This window comes from Zootoca vivipara, chromosome 1 (assembly GCF_965207765.1).
Source record: "Zootoca vivipara chromosome 1, rZooViv2.hap1.1, whole genome shotgun sequence".
Taxonomy (NCBI): Eukaryota; Metazoa; Chordata; class Lepidosauria; order Squamata; family Lacertidae; genus Zootoca; species Zootoca vivipara.
The window spans coordinates 8,620,726-8,643,255 of NC_142582.1; the positions used below are offsets into that span (position 1 = coordinate 8,620,726).

The window sequence follows — 22,530 nt, forward strand, 5'->3', positions numbered from 1 at the left end:
TTATTCAGTTTACATCTTGCCCTTCCCTCCTGAAGGAACGCTTAAGGAATGGTAAATATTCCTATTCAGAATTTTTTGTCTCGCATTGCGAAACCAAACTAAGATGTTTGGTTGTCCATGATATTATTGCAGTCTCCTAACATGAAGGATCATTTCCTTTTCCGCAGAAGCAACTGTGTACACCCAAGGGCAAGAGAAGGCGAAGGCAAGATAGATAGAAGGGGGAAATGCCAAGCAGAATAAAATTCAGTTGGAGAGGGAAAACAGAAACACACAGTGCTTTCCCCATGAACTTGAATAAGCTCCTGTGGACTAATATTATTTCTAGGCCTTCAAGTGGGAGCATGGAGTAGAAAAGTATTTTTCCTTTTTTCCAATTTGACTGGTGATACAAGCAGTGTTGTCTAGGACACAAGAATGGTGGATCTGCATTCAGATTTTAGCATAGGAAAGGGTTCAATGACTGACCTTTAACAAGCCATCACAATTCCACCTCAGTTTTACTTCCAAAAAAATGGAATGGCTGCTTACTTGCCTCGTAAGCCTTAGGAATAGGTCTGTGTCAGGCATCCCCAAACTGCGGCCCTCCATATGTTTTGGCCTACAACTCCCATGATCCCTGGCTAACAGGACCAGTGATCAGGGATGATGGGAATTGTAGTCCAAAACATCTGGAGGGCCGAAGTTTGGGGATGCCTGGTCTGTGTTATACCAGATAGGTGGGGGGGATGGAGATATATTCTAACATATTTCCAGGTACTCCCTTTTCACATGGATCAAGGTTTAAAGCTGAATAAAACTAGTGATCTATGACTAAATCGCTGCCTGACAAGTCAAGTACACGTACCGGTTATAGATTAGCAGTAGCATACTGTGGGTTGCTGGTGCCCGGGGCAGGGGCATGCATGCCAGGGGTGCCTGAGCACTGGAGGGCAGGATACAGTGGGTCAACAGAGCCTGCCATGCAGGGAGGGCAGTCAGGCGATGTAGCCCTTGGTGGGCAAATGCCCCCCCGACACATGTGAAGAGGAGCACAAGACCGAGCTGTGGTGGGGGTGCCTGTCTGGGGGGCCCTGGTTCACACCCCTCAAAATTGTGGCCCCTGGCCACACACTCCACACTATGCCCCTGTAGATTAGTGTCTCTTCCAGATGTCTAGTAGTTGTATACCTCTGTCAAATGCAAACGAAAGCTGTGTTGTAGATTTGGTAGTGCTTCACATAAATTGCACTGAAACCAGATTACGGTAATATTTTCACATAGAAACTAAGAGTGCCTCCTTTGAAATGTGCCAAATGTATTCAATGGGGCTTACTTTTTGGTAAATGTATGATCTCCTAAGACTTAAACATTCATATGCTTGATACCTAGCTGAAAAGGCTTCAGAGATTTTGTCCGCTGCCGCCCCCCGCCCCCCCCCAGAATGTCTTAGCTCTCCGCAGAAGAGGAGGAGGAGAAAGCTTATTTAAGGATATGTGATATCATCCACCAACATCTTGTAAGACTTGAGGAAGGATGTGATTTCTTTCAGAGACTGACCACAAAGAAATTCTGAGACGATATTTTGCCTGAAGGCAGTACTAGATAACCATCAACTTAAATTCTTGGCAGACATCAAGAACTCCAAGGCAGCATTCCAATGGACAGATGGTTGGCAAGAGGTCCATACTCAAAGCTCAAATGGCTTATCTGTGGTCATGATTATTTTGACGTGGTCCATCAAGATAAGCGGGAGGGGGATGAAGGAAAGCTGATGAAGGTTCCAGAACGGCGCACATTGTTACTGACCATTCTCAATCCCCATATGGAGCATGTTCTACTATACTTTAAAGCAGGGGTCGGCAAGGTTTACCTCGCCTGGGCCGATTCACTCCAGTGGAGATCCCTCTGTGGGCCAGATTGCGCACCCACGTGAGCGCGCCCATCCGCGATTTCCGGCATTTGCGTCTGTGCATACGCAATTTCCGGCATCTTCGTCTGCGCAGACGTGATTTTCGGCTTCTGCACATGCACAGATGGGATTTGTAGCGCCAAGGAAGCGAGTCCCCACACTGCGCTGGTTTAGAGCAGCACGCAGGGACTTGCCGAGCGGGCGGCTTGGTTCGGGGGCGGCTTATGGGCTGGTTAAACGAGCCCCATGGGCCACTTGTGGCCCTTGGGCCTTAGGTTGCCTACCCCTGCCTTAAAGGAAACAACTCAGGTAGCTGGTGCACTCAAATTATGGGATGGAATATGCTTGCAATCCCCGCTGTGGCTTCCTGAAGTCATATATCTTAGTTATAGTTGTGAACGAGACATGTGACGTGTAAGATGGCTGAGGTAATAACAACCACACTGAGCTTTTCCTCTCTTGAAGAGACTAAAAAAACCTTCATCTCTGTTAAATGTTCATTCTTGTGATAAATTTTGTTCGTATGAGCAAAGTGAAGCAGCTAAAAAATGAAGCACTTCTGAAGACTATCCAATGATAGCGACTACTCAGAAGTCATGTTTAGATCTAGCGGCTACCAGTCCAGATGTTAGCTCAGTGAACTTCTGTTTGCATATTCACTGTTGTTCTGAATACAGGAGCTGGGGAACAAAACTGCAAAGTCCTAGTCTGTGGTCTCAGCATATATCCCATCAGAAATCCAAAATGCACAATAAGCTGCTCTTCCTGCTCAGTTCCTGTTTATTATTATTATTAATATTATTATTATTATTAATAATAATAATAATAATAATAATAATAATAATAATAATTTATTATTTATACCCCGCCCATCTGGCTGGGTTTCCCCCTCCACTCTGGGCGGCTTACAACAGAAAAATGAAATAAAATAATCTATTAACCATTAAAAGCCTCCCTAAACAGGGCTGCCTTCAGATGTCTTCTAAAAATCTGGTAGCTGTTTTTTTTCTTTGACATCTGATGGGAGGGCGTTCCACAGGGCAGGCGCCACCACCAAGAAGGCCCTCTGCCTGGTTCCCTGCAACTTGGCTTCTCACAATGAGGGAACCGCCAGAAGGCCCTCGGTACTGGACCTCAGTGTCCGGGCAGAACGATGGAGGTGGAGACGCTCCTTCAGATATACTGGACCGAGACCATTTAGGGCTTTAAAGGTCAGCACCAACACTTTGAACTGTGCTCAGAAACGTACTGTTTGCGCTAGTTTGGTCTCTCCTGTGTTTTACATGTCCTTTTAAACATGATGACATTTCATTTGATTTGAGAACTGATGCGGTGGCTGATGTGGATAACTTCTCACACCCTCACCATTTTGTAGTCTAGTCATTCTTTATGCTCTTTTCGATGTGGCAGCCATTCTGTGTTATCCGCAGCCCTTTGGCAGCCATTATGAGACTGGTGCCCACGGAGCTTTCTCGAAATTCCAAATGTGCCCATAGCACCCCCAAAAAGTTGGCAACCCTTGGTGTCCATAAAATTGTATATCATTTCATTAGAGGTCCACGGCTTTCTACTCTATTAGAATATTTGGATATTTAGCTGGACCATAAAGAAGGCTGATCGCCGAAGAATTGATGCTTTTGAATTATGGTGCTGGAGGAGACTCTTGAGAGTCCCATGGACTGCAAGAAGATCAAATCTATCCATTCTGAAGGAAATCAGCCCTGAGTGCTCACTGGAAGGACAGGTCCTGAAGCTGAGGCTCCAATACTTTGGCCACCTCATGAGAAGAGAAGACTCCCTGGAAAAGACCCTGATGTTGGGAAAGATGGAGGGCACTAGGAGAAGGGGACGACAGAGGATGAGATGGTTGGACAGTGTTCTCAAAGCTACGAACATGGGTTTTACCAAACTGCGGGAGGCAGTGGAAGACAGGAGTGCCTGACGTGCTATGGTCCATGGGGTCATGAAGAGTCGGACACGACTAAACGACTAAACAACAACAACAACAACAGAATATTTTCCTGCTCAAAGATTTTGTATCCATGGTTGGCATTTTAAACATTCCAGCAAAAAGTGTCTCTTAGAAACTGCTGTGCCTAAAAATAGCTGACCCAACTCATTTAAGTATACTTCCTTCCTTATAATCTTCGAGTACTTACTTGGTCCTCTTTTTGAGGAGGCTTATCCGAGTCTCACACTTCCAGTATAATAAGTTTCTTTACAGTTTATTGTTCCGTGTGATGCCTGAGGCTTAAATATTTCAGGGAGAACAATTTCTCTTTTTGATGTGCAGGATTCCTCAAGCATGTCCCTTTCTTCTTCCAGTCAGCTTAGATGTGCCCCTTTTAAAGGTGAAAGTAAGCAGCTGATCTGATATAAAATTAAATTCCTATAGATATGCACTCAATTCAGCCTGAACTTGAATTGTTGAGATAAGTATAGTAATTCAGATGGATGTGTGAGTGCCCGTCTGCAATTCAGTTGGAGGCAACTCCTTGTAGTAACTTCAGCTGAACAGGCTATAAGTGCAACCTACTTGGCTCCTAAAACACTTGGACACTCTATTTGTCGCACAGCTGGGATAAGTGTGTTCTGAATGCCACTTGAACCTTGCTTCTTATTTCTTACCTTCTATAAGAAAAACACACAGTTCCCTAACGGCACATTAAACCTATAGTAGTCAGTTGTATTTATATTAACGTGTCACTGCAGTGGGGTTCCTTATCGCTACACATTGGTAGCACTAATCTTGCTGACTGGAGCATGCTGAACCCCCAAATTTTAATCTGGAACAAAGTATTTGATTAATAATGTTTGATGTCAACAAAGAATGTGTGGCTCTTATCAACCTAAAGATTGCTTTAATTACAGTGGAACCTCGGTTTATGAACACCTCGGTTTACGAATTTTTGGTTTACGAACGCCGCGGACCCATCTGGAACGGATTAATTCACTTTCCATTACTTTCAATGGGAAAGTTCGCTTCAGTTTATGAACAGACTTCCGGAACCAATTACACCCATGCTTCGGGTTAAGTACGCTTCAGGTTGAGTACTCCGCAGACCTGTCTGGAACGGATTAATCCACTTTCCATTACTTTCAATGGGAAAGTTCGCATCAGTTTATGAACACTTCAGTTTAAGTACTCCACGGACCGTCTGGAACAGATTAATCCACTTTCCATTACTTTCAATGGGAAAGTTCGCTTCAGTTTATGAACGCTTCAGTTTATGAACAGACTTCCGGAACCAATTGTGTTCATAAACCGAGGTACCACTGTATTTTTAAAGTTAAAATGGTTATCTGTGAAATGTCAGGCTTCTAAGGAATGCAAAAATGCTTGAAAATTCAATCTTAAATTAAAACGAATTCTCCATTAAAGATAATACATGCACGTGGTCCTAAAGCCACATTTTCCAGAGTCATTTGCCATTCTTCCGAGCACAATTCAAAGTGTTGGTGCTGACCTTTAAAGCCCTAAACAGCCTCGGGTTTGTAGACCTGAAGGAGCGTCTCCACCCCCATTGTTCATCCCGGACACTGAGGTCCAGCGCCGAGGGCCTTCTGGCGGTTCCCTCACTGCGAGAAGCAAAGCTACAGGGAACCAGGCACAGGGCCTTCTCGGTAGTGGCACCCGCCCTGTGGAACGCCCTTCCATCAGAGGTCAAGGAGATAAACAACTACCTGACATTTAGAAAACACCTAAGGGCAGTCCTGTTTAGGGAAGTTTTTAATCTGTGATATTTTAAAGTATTTTGGTATTTGTTGGAAGCTGCCCAGAGTGGCGGGGAAAACCCAGCCAGATGGGCGGGGTATAAATAATAAATAAATAAATAATTCTGGAATTTGAATTTTTCTTGTTACTGCTGCTCTTCTACCTATTCCTGTTCAGGTACCTTATACTCTGCCATGTAAACATGATGACCCATGACCCCTCTGGTCTGCAGATCTTACAAATCGGATAAACTCTGCATGTAGTGTGTGGATTTTCAGATGGAGCATTGTACAAATAAAACTGGAAAAGTACCATCCTTTGTTCTGCTAAAGAATGCCACATATATAACACCACCTTGGGTGGTCCTCTCTTACAAAGGGAATAAGGGGGGGAAGACTGCTGCATGCCACAATGAAGTTAAACCAATGTTTCCCAAACTTGGGTCTCGAGCCGCTTTTGGACTACAAATCCCATAATCCCGGACCCCTGGTCTTGCTAGCTAGGGAAGATGGGAATTGTAGTCCCAAAACTGCTGGAGACCCAAGGTTGGGAAACATCGAGTTAAACTAAAACTCAATTCAGAAAGTGAATGAAAGAGCTGCCTGATTGATTGCCCCCATTGAAATTTTTTTGCTGATTATGAGAAGGTAGCTGTAAGGGGGAAGGCTTATAGGGAACAACGCCCCTCCCCCTCATCAGGTCGAGTTCCTCCCCAAGCCGTAAGTCAAGCACAGGATCAGATTACAAGAGCCAGGAAACAGAAAGGGAGAGCCAAGGCTCTGACAGCATCAGAGAGCCCTTGCTCCAAGGGGAGGGAGAGAGGGAAGGGGAAGAAGGGTCAGTCATTCCCCCCTCCATGCCGGAATTGAGGCAAACGGCTCCCCGTCGGAGCAGGGGGAGGCGCTTCGCAGTTCCCAGGCTCTTCTGTTGGGCGCGAAACAGAAAGCAGACATTGCGAGATTCTGACTCAGGCTGAGGCAGACATGTTTTATGGACACTTTGCACTGTAAATAATATGCACCAATAAAAAACATCTGAAAGACAAGCAGATGTGGAGGGTCGTTGCTCAAGAGTAGCCACAACAACCCCTGACAGCAGCGTATTAAGGAGAAGGCTTCAAGAGGATCTCTAACAGCAAAGGCGTGAGTGTTCTACCTGTAGGCACATCAGTGGAAGGATGGAGGGAAGAGAAGATGCCAAGTTGAAAGGTAAGGTAATGGGAGTGAACCACTACCACCCTGTTTGCTGAGCATTTGACAGTAGCCAATTCTACAAGTCTGCATCACAACTACAGTAAAGTAGTACTCTGTTAATCTTCCTCCTTTCCTCTGAGGTATCAAACTAGGAGGGCAGATGTATTATCTGGGAAGTGTTCCAACTTCATTAAGTCCAAGGCACCAGTGGTTCCAGCGTGCCCACTGCCAGAGGAGTGTCACGAGCAGGGGAAAAAAAAAATCTAGCATCTGCAGGGAAAGGATTAAGGAAAATTAGGAACTCATCAGTAACTGCAGGTTTCTTTAGTGGCATGCAGTAACTCACAGCGTTTGCCAGTGACGAGAGCCAGATTTTCAAGTCTCTATGGAACAGACACCCCCCCACACACACACAAACCTCCACCCACGGCTTTCCTCCTGCATATCTGCTGACCTCTCAACCAGGACGGGGAACTTGAAAAGACACTCACTGACTAGAGGCATAGAGCTAAGAGACAGAGGTCAATGGAGGGATAATGCGGAGCAAATTAAAAAGCACTCTACAATTCTAAATGGCTTTGCTGCAACAGGAGCATGTTCTGACATGGTGCCTAAGCTGCCAAGGCCATTTTCCTCCCTCCCTTTGTTCAGAAGATTTCATGATTTTCTTGTTGTTCTAAAGTCAGCATGTTTGTATAGGGCCATGCGACTTCTTAAAAGACCAGAAGGCAGTCTAACAGCAGAGGAATTTCAAAAATGTATCTGCAAGATTCAAGTCTTTTGGAACATAAGAGGATTTCAGTACAGAAATGAAATGTTTATTTGCCAAGCTGAGATCATTTGGGAATTTTGCAGGTGCTTTGCAGCCAGGTGCTGTGAAACAGTTTCCCATTCAAGCACCCTTTGATGAGCAGAATAGCATGTAATTCATGATTTCCAAGATATGGGGTGATTTGCAAGAGATGGAACTTTCTAAAGTTGTCCGAGGACTTTTGACATGTGCTTCAGTCCATCAAGCACTAGATATTTGGCTACCCAGCGTGACTCGTTTGCCTGCATTTGAGGGCAAAATTGCTTGACTTCACAGTGACCTTGATGAGGTGTCCAATATGCCACCTGGCAGAGTTTTGTGGGATCAATTTCAGTTAATGCAGTCTGAGAACACGGACAAAGTACTTGCTGATATGCATCCATCCACATGATCTCTCGACCCTTGGCCGATTAAAGCTAGCCAGGGAGGTTTCACTGCACGGGTTTAGACTAGTAAATGTCTCATTACTAGAAGGAGAGATGACTCTGGTTTTAAGAGAGGTTATTATACAACTTCCCTAAAGGTGAGAACTTCAGAGCAAATTGCGCTGGACAATTATAGGTCAGTGGCCAACATTACATTTCTGGGTAAGTTGACTGAGAGTGTAGTGGCCATGCTACAAACATTCCTGGAAGATACAGATCATCTCGCCTGGCTTTGGGAATGAATTGGCCCTGGTCACTCTGATGGATGGGAGTGTCAGGAATGTTCCTTTCCAGAGTGAAAGCGAGGGATCCGAGGACGGGGGGTGGGGGAGGCAGAAAGAGATGGAGGTTTGCTTTCTTCACAGGAAGAGAGTGAAGCGGTTGGAGGATGGATGGTGGCTAACAGATTGAGATTGAATCCTGACAAGCCAGAAGTACTGTTAGTGGGGGACAGGAGGCGGGCAGGTGTGGAGGATTCCCTGGTCCTGAATGGGGTAACTGTGCCCCTGAAGGACCAGGTGCACAGCCTGGGAGTCATTTTGGACTCACAGCTGTCCATGGAGGTGCAGGTCAATTCTGTGTCCAGGGCAGCTGTCTATCAGCTCCATCTGGTACGCAGGCTGAGACCCTACCTGCCTGCAGACTGTCTAGCAAGAGTGGTGCATGCTCTAGTTATCTCCCGCTTGGACTACTGCAATGCGCTCTACGTGGGGCTACCCTTGAAGGTGACCCGGAAACTACAACTAATCCAGAATGTGGCAGCTGGACTGGTGACTGGGAGCGGCCACCGAAACCACATAACACCGGTCTTGAAAGATCTACATTGGCTCCCAGTACGTTTCCGAGCACAATTCAAAGTGTTGGTGCTGACCTTTGAAGCCCTAAATGGCCTCGGTCCAGTATTCCTGAAGGAGCATCTCCACCTCCATCATTTTGCCCGGACACTGAGGTCCAGCACTGAGGGCCTTCTGGCGGTTCCCTCGTTGTGAGATGCCAAGTTGCAGGGAATTAGGCAGAGGGCCTTCTTGGTGGTGGCGCCTGCCCTGTGGCACTCCCTCCCAACAGATGTCAACGAGGAAAACAACTACCAGACTTTTAGAAGACATCTGAAGGCAGCCCTGTTCAGGGAGGCTTTTAATGTTTAATAGATTGTGTTTTATTTTTCTGTTGGAAGCCGCCCAGAGTGGCTGGGGAAACCCAGCCAGATGGGCGGGGTATAAATAATATATTATTATTATTATTATTATTATTATTATTATTATTATTATTATTATATGAAGCGAGCCCCTCCTCCCCTGGAATGCAAGTCGTAAATTCCCAGGGAGATGTAAGGCAGGCAGAGGAGCCGCAACTTTCAGACACGCTTTCAGAGGAGGAGATGCAAGCTGGACGCTCTGTTCCGGAATCCCCTTGCTCTCGGAGATTGAGCAGAATTCAGGCTTGGTGTCAAGCCCACAAGAGGAGGAGCAGCCGCTGGCGTATTTCCTGTTAGAAAAAGAGTCCACCCTCCAGTGGGCTCAACTGACCTATCTGGTGAGGAAGATTGAGCTGTGTATTCAGACTGAGCTACTGTGTAAATAGCAATCAATCCGGACATTATAAAACCACCTGCCTGTGGTCTCTTGGGTGTGAAGGAGAGGTTGTAAATCCTGACAGGGGGAGTGCAATCCTGCTGTTGTTCCTTGATCTCTCAGAGGTATTCAAGACTGTTGGCCATGCTGCTTCCTGGACCAGCTTTGTGGGAAAAGGTGGCACTCTCCTTCAGTGGTGCCATTCCTACCGGCAGGACCATTAACACAGAGTGACTTTGAGTGACTATATGTCAGCCCCCTGGCATATGGGCTTCCCCTCAGGGTACCATCTTGACCCCAATGGTTTTAAACAGTTGCTTGAAGGTGGGGGGGGGGTTGGTGATGGGCCAACAAACTGAAGCTGAATCCTATTAAGACTGAAGCCCTGTGGGCAAGCAGTTCCCAAGTTTGGGGAACTGGCAGGTTGCCTGTTCTTGACAAAGTTGCACTCTCCCCGAAGGAGCAAATATGTAGCTTGAGGGCACCTCTTAGATTCATCACTGTCAATGGAAGCAAAGGTGTCCTCAGTGGTCAAGGGAGGGTTTTGGGTTTTTTTAACAGCTGTGACTAATACTCCAGCTATGGCCGTTCTTGGACAGGGCTAGGATGGAGGGAAGGAAAGATCATTCCCTCAGTAGAATTACAGATCTGGTGTAGGACACTTAACTATTGGCTTCACCTAAACTCAAATCCCCCCGGTCTAATATCCCTAGTGCAGCAAGATTGTCACAAGAGTGCCTGGACTAAAATTGCCTATCAAAAACTTTACTCTTGTGGTTTATCACAACAGCTACTCACTTTGGGTTTTAGTAAAGCAAACAGCCTAATTTGTCAGTGCCTAAATGATATCAAGCGTCAGAACAACTTGGCCACAATAAGGAAATTTTGCCCTTGGTATGACTATTTTCCACCTACCCATTTCGACTCTCTGGCACCCTATCTGCATAACCTAGCAATTCTACAATATAGATGCGCTTTTACTCTCACAAGATTGAATGTATTGCCCTCGGCTGTACTTGAGGGACGATTCCAACGATTCCACACAAAAAATGCTTGTTCCTGTGGAGACGGCAGTACCGAATCAGTGGCACATGCCCTTCTGGCTTGCAATCTTTATAAAGACTTGAGGAATGAGGTTATCACCCCTCTTTTATTGTCCATTCCGGGTCGCCCAGCCACTGCCACAGTGTGCTTTCTCTTGGCAGATCAAGATGAGCAGGTTGACAGCAAAGGTTGCAAGGATTTTAGCTGGGTAAATCAGAATAAGATCCATTATTTGGCTATTGATTCAAAACCTGTCAGAGGTTGTTGCGGCTACTCTAGAGTAACGACTCTGCACCTGCTTGTCTTTAAACAATCTTTATTGGTGCGCTCTATGCACAGTGCAAAGTGGTGTCAGAATACATGTCTTCTCAGTCCGATGCAGAATCCGGGACTGCCCCCCCTGCGCCCCCTTTTCCAACATAAAAGGCGCGAAACGGACAGTCTCCTCCCTTTCCGTCTTTTCCTTAATTCCGGAACCGGGGGTAAAGGTCTGCGCTCCATGTTTTCCCTTTCCCCCCTGCTCATCTCCCTCCATTCCTGGCTGTGGTGCTCAGGCTCTCCCAGGCTGTCAGAGCCCCGGTCCCCTCTTCCTATTTCCTGCTTTGCCTCTGCCGAGTCTGCGCTCTCATGACTACTAGTCGATGAGCTGCTTCTGAATGGGGGGGGGGGGCTCCCTGTACTCCTTTCCTCTTAAAAAACCCTAAAATGTATTTTATATAATTGACTTTTTATTTATATTCTTTTTATATCATATTGTTGTTTTATTGCTATGGCTAATGGCTGATGCAAATAAAGATTCATTCATTCATTCATAATGGGAGTGAACCACCAACACCGTCACCCTCCAACAGTCAGAGGTGATGAGAGATATGGTCCAAGAACATCTGGAGGATGCCGGGTTGGGGAAGTTTGACTTAGACACTGACTCCAGTCCTTCCTTTTCTCACTTCCTGCTAGACTCTATTCCCTATCAGATTCAATGCACATGAAAAGTTGGGAAGAAAGTCCAACACCACCGCATTTTATTTTAAAAAGTGGGTGATTATTTAGAAGGAAGCTGAAAGGGAGAACTAAATGGGCTAACTTTCTCCAAGACACTTGGGAAGCTATTTTAAATCATTATGATAGAAGCTCAGCTAGAATGTATATCAACAGATTTGGAAATGTACCACACGAAAAACCAACAAAAAAAACACACAACCCAAGATGATGCCAGCGTGATTAATGAACAGAGGCAAGGAAGTTATAAAAAGCAGAAAGGCTGACTCCAGAAAATGAAAGCCTTCCCCAATTGAGAAGAGAAAGCAGCACAAACTCTGCCAAAACTCTGTAGGTTGATGATAGAGTACGGGAAAAAAAGAATTTGGAGCCACATATTGCTAAAAACATTAAGACCAACAGAAAGAAATCTATAGAATATATCAGGGGGAAGCTGGCCAGGACGGTGGTTCGATCGTTAGATGACAAAGGAGTGAAAAGAGTTCTAAAGGATGAGAGGGGTATTTCAGAGTATCCTAATTCATTATTTGTGTCTGACTTCATTAGGGAAGATGTAGAAAAGATACCGTGCTTGAACTGGTATCATGCCAGTTGTCAGAAACAGGGTGGGAAGAGTGTTAAGGTTCTGCTTGTGGGTTTCCCACAAAATTCTGCCTGGCCATTGTGAGAACATGATGCTGGATTTTATTATTGTCTGAATTCAACAAGAGAATGAAGTCAAATAAAGTTGGCAAGAGTTGAAGTTTCTTGAAAATTTACAAGTCTCGAGGTCCAGTTTGACCAGACACAATAGTTCTTAAAGAAAAAAAAAGTTAAAGAAACTGGTGATTGTCTAACAAAATACGCAACTTGCCGCAAAAGTCCACCTCCAGACCAGAGAATTGGAAAGTAGACAACCTAAAGATGGCATTTAGGAGGGGATCCAAACAATCACTGTCCAGTTTGCTAACCTTCAGTTCTGGATAAAGTGAGAGGATGAATTAAGGTTAGAATTATTAAGTGTATAGAACAGATATTGTTGAAGAAGAAGAAAACTTGAGGGTAGGACCCAAACCAATGGATTCAAGTTACAAGAAAGGAGATTCCAACTACTCATCAGGAAGAACCTTCTGACAGTGAAAAATATTCTACAGTGGAACAGACTCCCTCGGTAGGTGGTGGACTCTCCTTCCTTGAAGGTTTTTAAGCAGAGGTTGGATGGCCGTCTCTCATGGATGTTTTAGCAGAGATCCCTGCATTGCAGAGGGGTTGGACCAGATGACCCTCAAGGTCCCTTCCAACTCCACAATTCTATGATCAGAATGACTACTTCAAAGGGAAGTCCTGCTTCTCAAATCTTTTGGAGTTCTTTGATTGTGTCACAAGCATGGGGATATAAGTGATCAGATACAGTACTGTTGTTGTTGTTTAGTCGTTTAGTCGTGTCCGACTCTTCATGACCCCATGGACCAGAGCACGCCAGGCACTCCTGTCTTGCACTGCCACCCGCAGTTTGGTCAAACTCATGTTCGTAGCTTCGAGAACACTGTCCAACCATCTCATCCTCTGTCGTCCCCTTCTCCTAGTGCCCTCAATCTTTCCCAACAACAGGGTCTTTTCCAAGGATTCTTCTCTTCTCATGAGGTGGCCAAAGTATTGGAGCCTCAGCTTCACGATCTGTCCTTCCAGTGAGCACTCAGGGCTGATTTCCTTAAGAATGGATAGGTTTGATCTTCTTGCAGTCCATGGGACTCTCAAGAGTCTCCTCCAGCACCATAATTCAAAAGCATCAATTCTTCGGCGATCAGCCTTCTTTATGGTCCAGCTCTCACTTCCATACATCACTACTGGGAAAACATACAGTATATACAGTATATACATATACAGTATATACAATATATACAGTACTATATACTAGCAAAGTGTCTGTAGTTGGCCACCCACAGTATACTCCCATAATCCTATATACAAGAAGAAGCCAAAAGAAACTGGTTCAGCACCAAGCAAGAACCATTATATTAGGTGAATTCAAGCAGTTATTTTCCAAATCATGGCCAGGGTAGTGGAAAACAAAACAAAATCTCTCACAACCAAGTGTTTTTCCATTTCCCATAATTCTTAAATTAAGAAACTTCATATGATAGGATAAATTCTACGGATATTTGTTCAAGAGAATTGCTAATGCCTGAAAGATAAAAACCAGGGCATTTTTAAGTGGGAACCCTCCAGAACTCAGCTCTGGCACCTCTCAGGTGGGTGCCATTGCCATTCTAAGAGAAAGAGGGAGGCCTTCATAGTGAGTTCCAGCACCTCTTTTTCTAGAAAAATAGCACCGATGAAAACTAACAAAAGCTTAAGAATGAAAGATGCCTTGGAAAAGATGTTCTACGTAGCTTTCATAAAACCATTTTTCTCCCAAAATGAGAGTCCTGAAAAAAGAGTTAGTTACAGGTAGGTAGCCATGTTGGTCTGCCGTAGTTGAAACAAAATAAAAAAAATTCTTCCAGTAGCACCTTAGAGACCAACTAAGTTTGTCATTGGTATGAGCTTTCGTGTGTGCATGCACACGAAAGCTCATACCAATGACAAACTTAGTTGGTCTCTAAGGTGCTACTGGAAGGAATTTTTGTTGTTGTTCTGAAAAAAGAGCTCATCATAAATTAAGGTTCCAAGTACAGTGGACGCTCGGGTTGCAAACGTGATCCATGCGGGAGGCATGTTCACAACCCGCGTCTGTGCATGTGTGGGTCTTGATTCGGTGCTTCTGCACATGCACAAAGCGTGATTTAGTGCTTCTGCTTCTGTGCAATCACTGAAAGCCAGAAGTAACCTATTCCAGTACTTCCAGGTTTGGCACGGTGCGCAACTCGAAAACACGCAACCCGAAGCGTCTGTAACCCGAGGTATGACTGTATGTGAACAATCATCTACTGCAGAACACAAATTAAGGGAAGTAAGCGATACTTGAGGGATGCAGGTGGCGCTGTGGGTTAAACTACAGAGCCTAGGGCTTGCTGGTCAGAAGGTTGGCGGTTCGAATCCCTGTGACAGGGCGAGCTCCCATTGCTTGGTCCCAGCTCCTGCCAACCTAGCAGTTCGAAAGCACATCAAAGCGAAAGTAGATAAATAGGTACCGCTCTAAGCGGGAAAGTAAACGGCGTTTCCGTGTGCTGCTCTGGTTTGCCAGAAGCGGCTTTGTTATGCTGGCCACATAACCTGGAAGCTATACGCCGGCTACCTCGGCCAATAACGCGAGATGAGCGCCGCAACCCCAGAGTCGGTCACGACTGGACCTAATGGTCAGAGGTCCCTTTACCTTTAAGCAATACTTGAACTTTGCACATGGATCACAAGTAATGCTAAACCGTGGTTTACCAATACAAGGATGAGCCACAGCGAGCCTTGGGAACATGTGCTCATGTTAACACTACAACCGAACCCTAAAATGTGGCAAATCTTATCTATGGTTATTAAAACTAAGGTAAAGGTAAAGGACCACGGTCCAGTCAAAGGTGACTATGGGGTTGTGGCACTCATCTCACTTTTAGGCAAAGGGAGCCAGTGTTTGTCCACAAACTGTTTTCTGGGTCGCATGGCCAACATGACTAAACTGCTTCTGGCGAAACGGAACACCGTTGACGAGTGTCAGATTGCAGGGAAACAACGTTTACCTTCCCGCCACTAAGACAGCTTAGGGAAGTATGGTTTCCACTAATCATAGCTAAGATTCACCACAATTTGTCCAGTTAAATGAGGTTAGCTTAAAATGGAAGTGAAAGCTCTCAGACTGCTCCTTGCAGCCATGCTCCCTATGACTTGCCCACACGTAAGTTGCAAATGCAACCAGTCACCATCGTTCCTTTGAATGGAAGATGTCAAATAGTAGTTCATGAGTTACATCCAACTTTACACTCCGGAGAATTCAACTTTTCCCGGTGTTCATGCAACAAATGTTCAGGGTAACATCATCCGATTCTCTAAAAGAACAGACATTCAAGGAAAAAAAAGAATATAATTTGGCCACCAGTGTGGTCTTAGGAAGTGAAAAAGATCACTCTGTTAACCTGCTGGAACGTGGAGCTTTCCTGACACGTATTAGTCCTTCGATGGGAGCTATTGGTTTAAAATCTCAATATACATGTGTTTTAGAAAATTAAAATAGAAAACAGCAAAGGTTTCTTTCTTTTAGTCCACTTTGCTAATTAATATGTCAAAGCTCGTAAAGGAGGACTCATCAGCTTTTCTCCAGTACTGCATCATTTTAAAGAGCTGTGTCAGCAGAGACCTCAGCAGACAGTCAATACATATTAAGAGAGTCGCAAGCATTAAATCAAAAAGGAAAAGGAAAAGAAAGAAAGAGGGAGGGAGCCATATGAAAAATGAAAATAAAGCAAATAGCTGTGAGGCTAATGGAGTACCATTTGTGACTTTGCATAAACGAGGGGAAAGGGCAGCATTTGCCCAATATAAACAATAACCTGTACATGAATCTTTCTTACCAATCCCATTATAAGTACTATAACACACAACAGTTAGTTGCACATTTATAACAGCTCAAATTAAGAGAGGCGTCTCTAATCTAACTGAAAAAAATGACACATTTGGCAACCAATAGAAAGATTGAGGGCACTAGGAGAAGGGGACGACAGAGGACAAGATGGCTGGACAGTGTTCTCGAAGCTACGAACATGAGTCTGACCAAACTGCGGGAGGCAGTGGAAGACAGGAGTGCCTGGCGTGCGTGCTCTGGTCCATGGGGTCACGAAGAGTCAGACACGACTAAACGACTAAACAACAACAAAGCCACTGCCTGTAAATTTTTTGTTCTGTTTCCAGGAACAAGGGGCTGCAGACAGTGGTCTCTGTCCAATAGAAAAACAACAACATTGTAGTACCACACCATGTATGCTACAGACCCCCCACCAAAATAAACTCTGCTCTATGGAGTGCAATCTCAAATATAGGGCAGAAGCTTTAAGCGAAGAGAGCACAGCCTTCCGTTGGCTATAGTTCCATTGGCTGTGGATTCATTTACAGAGGTACCTCTGGTTAAGAACTTAATTCTTAACTGTTCTTAAACTGAAACTGTTCTTAAGCTGAGGTGGCACTTTAGCTAATGGGGCCTCCTGCTGCCGCTGTGCGATTTCTTTTCTCATCCTGAACTAAAGTTCTTAACCCGAGGTACTATTTCTGGGTTAGCGGAGTCTGTAACCTGAAGCATCTGTAACCCGAGTTTATGGCAATGGCAAAATTAACAACAATAATTAGGGGGGGGGCTCTTTCCAAGGAGTTAAGAAAGAATGGGAATGTAAAGAAGTGTATTTGGAAAAACATGGAAAGGAAAATTAATTAAAGATAAAAATAAACAATCAATACTCACAAGGATAAAAAAATAACATCATAAAGGTCAATAATATTAAATAAAAAATAGATAACACAACAGAAAAAGCAAGTATATGATTAAATAAGATCGCACATGGATGAGGGAAGTAGGGAGAGAGGGAGGGGGCAAGAAGTGGAGGGAGGTAATGATTAGAGGGGGGGAATCGGAGGGTGGTATCGGGGGATGAATTAAGGTAATTCAAGGATGAGAAGTGGAATAGAGTGTTATATGAAATATGTAATAGAGATTGTAGGTGTGGTATTGTATATTCTTATGTACTTTTTTAACTTTCAGTAAAGTTTTTTTTTAAAAAAGTGGTGTCTCAGGTTAAGAACAGTTTCAGGTTAAGAACGGACCTCCGGAACAAATTAAGTTCTTAACCCGAGGTACCACTGTACTGCCACTGGGAAGTGTCTGGTAATCCATATGGTTCTTAAATCCATATGGTTCTTAAAAGAAATACATTTGCTTTCCATTTCTATAAACGTAACCTCCCCCCCCCAAAAAATAAAAAATATATAAAAAAATGTGTGACCAGCAATTCTGGATTATGTTGAGTTATAATTTTTTTCTCATGGGTCAAATTTGTGTGGACAGCCTTGAGCATGTCCTACTACATGCCAGGAGAAAGTGGTAGAGACAGCAAGGATTTTATCATAAAAATGTGGATATGTTTGGAGCCGAGGGCTGCCCACCCTGTCAATAGATTTTGTGAGATTATGTGCAACAAGAAGCAGGAACAGCAGCACCCCAGAGCTGTGAATGTATGGATAAATAAAGAGGAGATAGAGGCCCATAACAAAACATAAGAAAACCCACAGCTGGTCCCAGAAGACCAGCTGTATGTAATCTGATGGCTGTTTTTCAGAAACCCAGGCTTGTTGTCTTTCTTATTTGCTCTTGACACTTATGGATGGGAAAAAAAAAAACATCCACCCACACTTGGAGCTTGAAATGGTGGATTCTTGATTTTCTGAGCAACCCTTTGCCAACTTTTATGTCTGCAATGGGATTTGTTCCAATGTGGACTGACAGGAAGGGCTTCCATTTATCGTTGGCAAACTAAAGGCAGCTGCGATATTTGCAAGCCTCCTTCTGAGTAATAACAGGGCACACCTTTCCAAGTGGTGAGTCACTTCTTGGAAACTTTCTCGTATTCTCCTCAATGAAGATAAAACATAAATTTCAGGTGCAAGGAAAACAGAAGGCACCAGCTGAGAGAGAACCTCTGTTTCAAATAAATAAGAAAACCTCTTTAGTATACAGGTGAAGGAAAGGAAGGGTGGAGATGGGGAAGGGTGGAAGACAAGAAACATTAAAGGAATACTGGCTGAGGAAATATGAGCAGCCTAAATGTCAAAAAGGCTGAATAGCAGGACATAGCTTCTGAAGATAAGTAGAAAAGGTACTGTCAGAGGGTCGTTGTGGCTGCTCTAGAGTAACTCCGCTTGAGTCCAGTTTGTCTTTAAAGACTTTTATTGTGCAAAGTATTTACAGTGCAGAGACAGCTTAAAACATGACCTCTCATTCCGAATCAGAATCCTGCAATGGCGTTTGTCTGTTCCTACACCAGCAAAGTAGTCGGGGCACCCCAAAACGCCTCCCCCTTGACCTGCGTTGCGGTGTTCTCCTTAACTCTTGTGCCGGAAGGAGCGATGCCCTCTCAGCCTCCTCCCTGTCAAGGCGGTGGAAGGGGTCTCCAGCATCCTTGAGCTCTTGCCTACAGCTCTCTTCCCCTAAGCTTTCCCAAAGTTCCACAGGCTGGCTTCTCTCTTCCTTCGAGTCTTTCCCCTCCACCCTGGCTGCTTCAGACCCACTGCTGCTCCCTGTGCTTGGCGAGGTGGATGTCAGGATGATGGGGGCTGGCTCCCTGTAGGGATTCACCCTTACAGGTACCAAAACATTTCTTTCTGACATTTGAGGAAGTTGAGTAATTTTCTAAACTTGCATGGGAGAACCTAAAAATGATTCTTAGCTTGTGAGCTTCTTGCCTGATGCAATCAAGAGTAACTCTCACCATGGGTAACTCTCACCGTGGGAATGCTTCTAGTATGAAGAAGGGAAATATTTATTGTACCTCCCAGACCCCATGTTGCAGGACCAGTCTGAATCCAATAGATACTAAATACTTTGGAACAAAAAGTGAGGGGAGTTGAGGAAAAAATATGGGCTTTAATATTTTTCTCTGCATGATCCATGGATTCACATAAACAAGTGCTTTCAGGCCAACTCAAATTGGGAAGTAAGAAGTTTTCATTCAATTCACATTCCAAGATGTCCTGAAAGAACTTGCAGTTCCATTCAGCGAAGAAGAAGTCACACTTATAAACAACAACTCTACTTTTCTATTTGGTGTACTCTCGTGATCAAGACAGCACAAGGAAGGCACCCCAGAGGCATCCCACAATATGTGAAGGGAGAAGATCCAAAACTCAGAACTAAGACAAGACCTTTCAAATACTTTCCCTGGGCCTGCATCAAGCAGCATTTAAAGCAAATTTAGTTTCTGTGAACAAGACAAGAACTACGTGCAGCACAGTCAAGTCAAACCAAGAATCTCTTACCTAGTTTATGTTCAGTCAACAAGCAAACATTGCCTTCATCTGGCACTGAAGAAAATGGAGGGAAAAGAGAAACAGTTAACAGATATTCTCATGAATCACACATTTATTTAACAGATACACAGTTTTCCATCAGCGCTTAAACCTTTCTTAGCAAAACTTGTTAAGGTCCTGTTTTTGGTGCCCAATACACAAAGCATGTATAAAAAATATTTCCTAGAAGCCAATGGAAGGTCCGTACCATTTATGTTATAGAAATGCCAAAGGAGTATACAAATTCATCATATATTATAATCTACAAAAAGATACACACAGGTCTTTTTCACAGATATGGGAAGCATACAATGTTCAGTGTGCAAGAGGATTGTCTGCGCTTGACTGATCCTGACACAAGTCCTTATCCATGCATATTTGATACGTATGATTGCTAAACTTCCCATTTTGAAACCTACACACCATCCAGATGTTTGAAGGTCAGCCGACTTGTATGTTGACGCAGACCCACCATTCTGCCCCACATTGGACTTTCCCAGTAAGCCCACTGTCTCTGGGCAGAACACTTAAACCTAGAGAAGTGCTAATTGTTCATAGTTCTCTTACCCAAGCTTCCTAGCTTATATCACAACTAATTCACGTATGTTCTTTCAAAGCATTGTATGAATGAACTAGTCACCACTATTTACAACATTATTTTTATTTCTCGGGGGGGTGGGGGGGTGGAACTATTGGAAGCTAAGAGGCTCACTCCATACCGATTTGGGTTGAAAGTCACGATATTATTATTATATTATATAACATAAATGGATACCCTGCCAAACGAGGCATGTTTCTCAAGTGGTTTGGCCTTATATGGCAGATTATTGTTAATTAAAAAATAAATAAATAGTTGATCCAGGGTGGCCTGAGTGTCTCGGTTCCTGCCCCCAAACTCAACAGTATGTGCTCTTATTTGAAAGTATGGAAGCGATCGACATTTTAAAGAAGAGTAACAGGAAAGCAGCTAATTCAGTCCAAGAGCTCTCGCGAGGCAAAGGGTTGGTGGGGAAGATCCAAGGTCCAAGGGCCATGACTCAAGGATCAGCAATGAGGAGTTCACAACTGCAGTGGAGACGAGAGGTTTTTCTAAAAAGTTTGCACGCCCACCCAACAAGTTTAAAGCCAAGGCAAAATGGACGCGACCCTTACTCATGATAATCTCTCTCTTTTTGCAGAAATATACAGAGTGCAAACAGATGCTATGTCTAGGTGGACATGTCTCATCGCTTCTCTGGAAGTGTTGCCTTGCTTGGGCAGAGCATGCTGGACCCAATTCCCAGCGGTGGAGCAAGAGGGGCAGGGCCAGCCAGCTGCTGGGTGGGGTGACCTGGGGCAGGATGCTCCGTGGGGCCTCCGAGGAGTCTGCCTGCCTCCTTCCACTCAGGCGCCCTACAGCTGAGGGGGAGGCAGCAAGCGGATCGTATGGGCAGCGCGGAGCCTGTGCATGCCCAAGCAACCATGTCTCTCCCAGGAGAGACGCATGGCTTGGGCGCGCTGCAGGCTCTACGGTGAGTGCCGCCAGGCATTTTGTCACTTCCCCTCAGTGGTGACACCCGGGGTGGCCCGCCCCCACTGCACCCCCTTCCTCCGCCCCTGCCAACTCCCCCTCTGAATCCTGTTGGGTCACTCCAGGCCGAAGCCCAGAGCTCTCCCTGGAGTCCAACAGGAGGAGAGTGGAGAAAGTAGGATTCTTGCCTCAACACTAGAGCCAGATACAGTGGTACCTCGGCTTACAAACACAATTGGTTCCGGAAGTCCGTACTTAACCTGAAGTGTACTTAACCTGAAGCGAACTTTCCCATTGAAAGTAATGGAAAGTGGATTAATCCGTTCCAGACGGGTCTGCGGAGTACTTAAACTGAAAATACTCAAACCGAGGCACACTTAAACCGAGGTATGACTGTATGTTCAAAGGGAAGGAAGGGCTAAGAGAAACTAAGCTTAGATGAGCTATAATATAAACAGATTTAGACAAGCTACAGCACAATGAAAAATAACTAGCAGCCCCCTCAAAACCTCCCTTAAAAAGTCACAAGTATTCTATCTGTAGAAAGCTGAACTGAAGCCATCTAAAAAGCAGAATAATCAGTCAAGGTCCTGTTTCCAAACGCAAACACTTCTTGCATGCTTTTAGGGATCTAAATAAATTACTTTCCCTGATCTGAACATATTTGCAGGCAGGGGGAAAATCAGATGCTAGCTCTCCAGATGGATATTATCCTTACACAGCCCTTTCAGCATAATAAAGATATAGCACCATCAATTAATTTTAAGTCAATGATTGTGCCAATAACATGACTCCAGCAGCTCTTATTTATCCACTGCAGCCTTTCCTCATTTGGAGATGGCTGCATATTACTCACAGAAAACATGTCAAATTCTGGCTTGAAACCATCTTTTTACATACATTTTTTAAAGCTGTTTTGTTTTCGAGTGGGAACTCTTTTTAGCGTAAGTGGACATTCTTCATCTCTAATGTAATGGAGTGACTTTACAGTTATACGTTAAAAGTAAGTATTTATAAACCTAGGATAACTTCCAAACCACACTGCAACCATCTTTAAATACTTAAGAAACAGATTTTGACGTTAAATGTGGGAAACAACAAGGAACAGAAGTTTATTTAGCCTATTCTCAAAAAAATCAAAAAAAGGAACAATGCTTGCGTGTGTGCCAGTTTGTAAGACTCTCTAAGATACTTCTATGCAGCTGACAGTATATTCAGAAACATACTATTCCTTCTGCATTACTTAGTTAATGAAAACACATATCAGTGCTAGGGCACAGACTGGTTCTATACATTTATCGGCCTGAATCAGATGTCATGCTAAATTATGAACTAGACCAAGAACACCCCATGTTTATCTTTCACCTCTTGTCCTCTTTCAAGCATGGAATGAGACTGAAAGCTTCTGCCCCCTG

General features: G+C 44.3%; 1 protein-coding gene across 1 annotated transcript in view; it reads right to left on the reverse strand.

Moving 5' to 3' along the window:
• Window positions 1-22,530, reverse strand: part of PARD3B (par-3 family cell polarity regulator beta) — a 538,536-nt gene that overhangs the window by 274,137 nt on the left and 241,869 nt on the right. Inside the window, exon 16 of the mRNA XM_060281957.2 lies at window positions 19,576-19,620. Coding sequence (XP_060137940.2) covers window positions 19,576-19,620 — 45 coding nt within the window. The remainder of the gene's footprint in view (window positions 1-19,575; window positions 19,621-22,530) is intronic.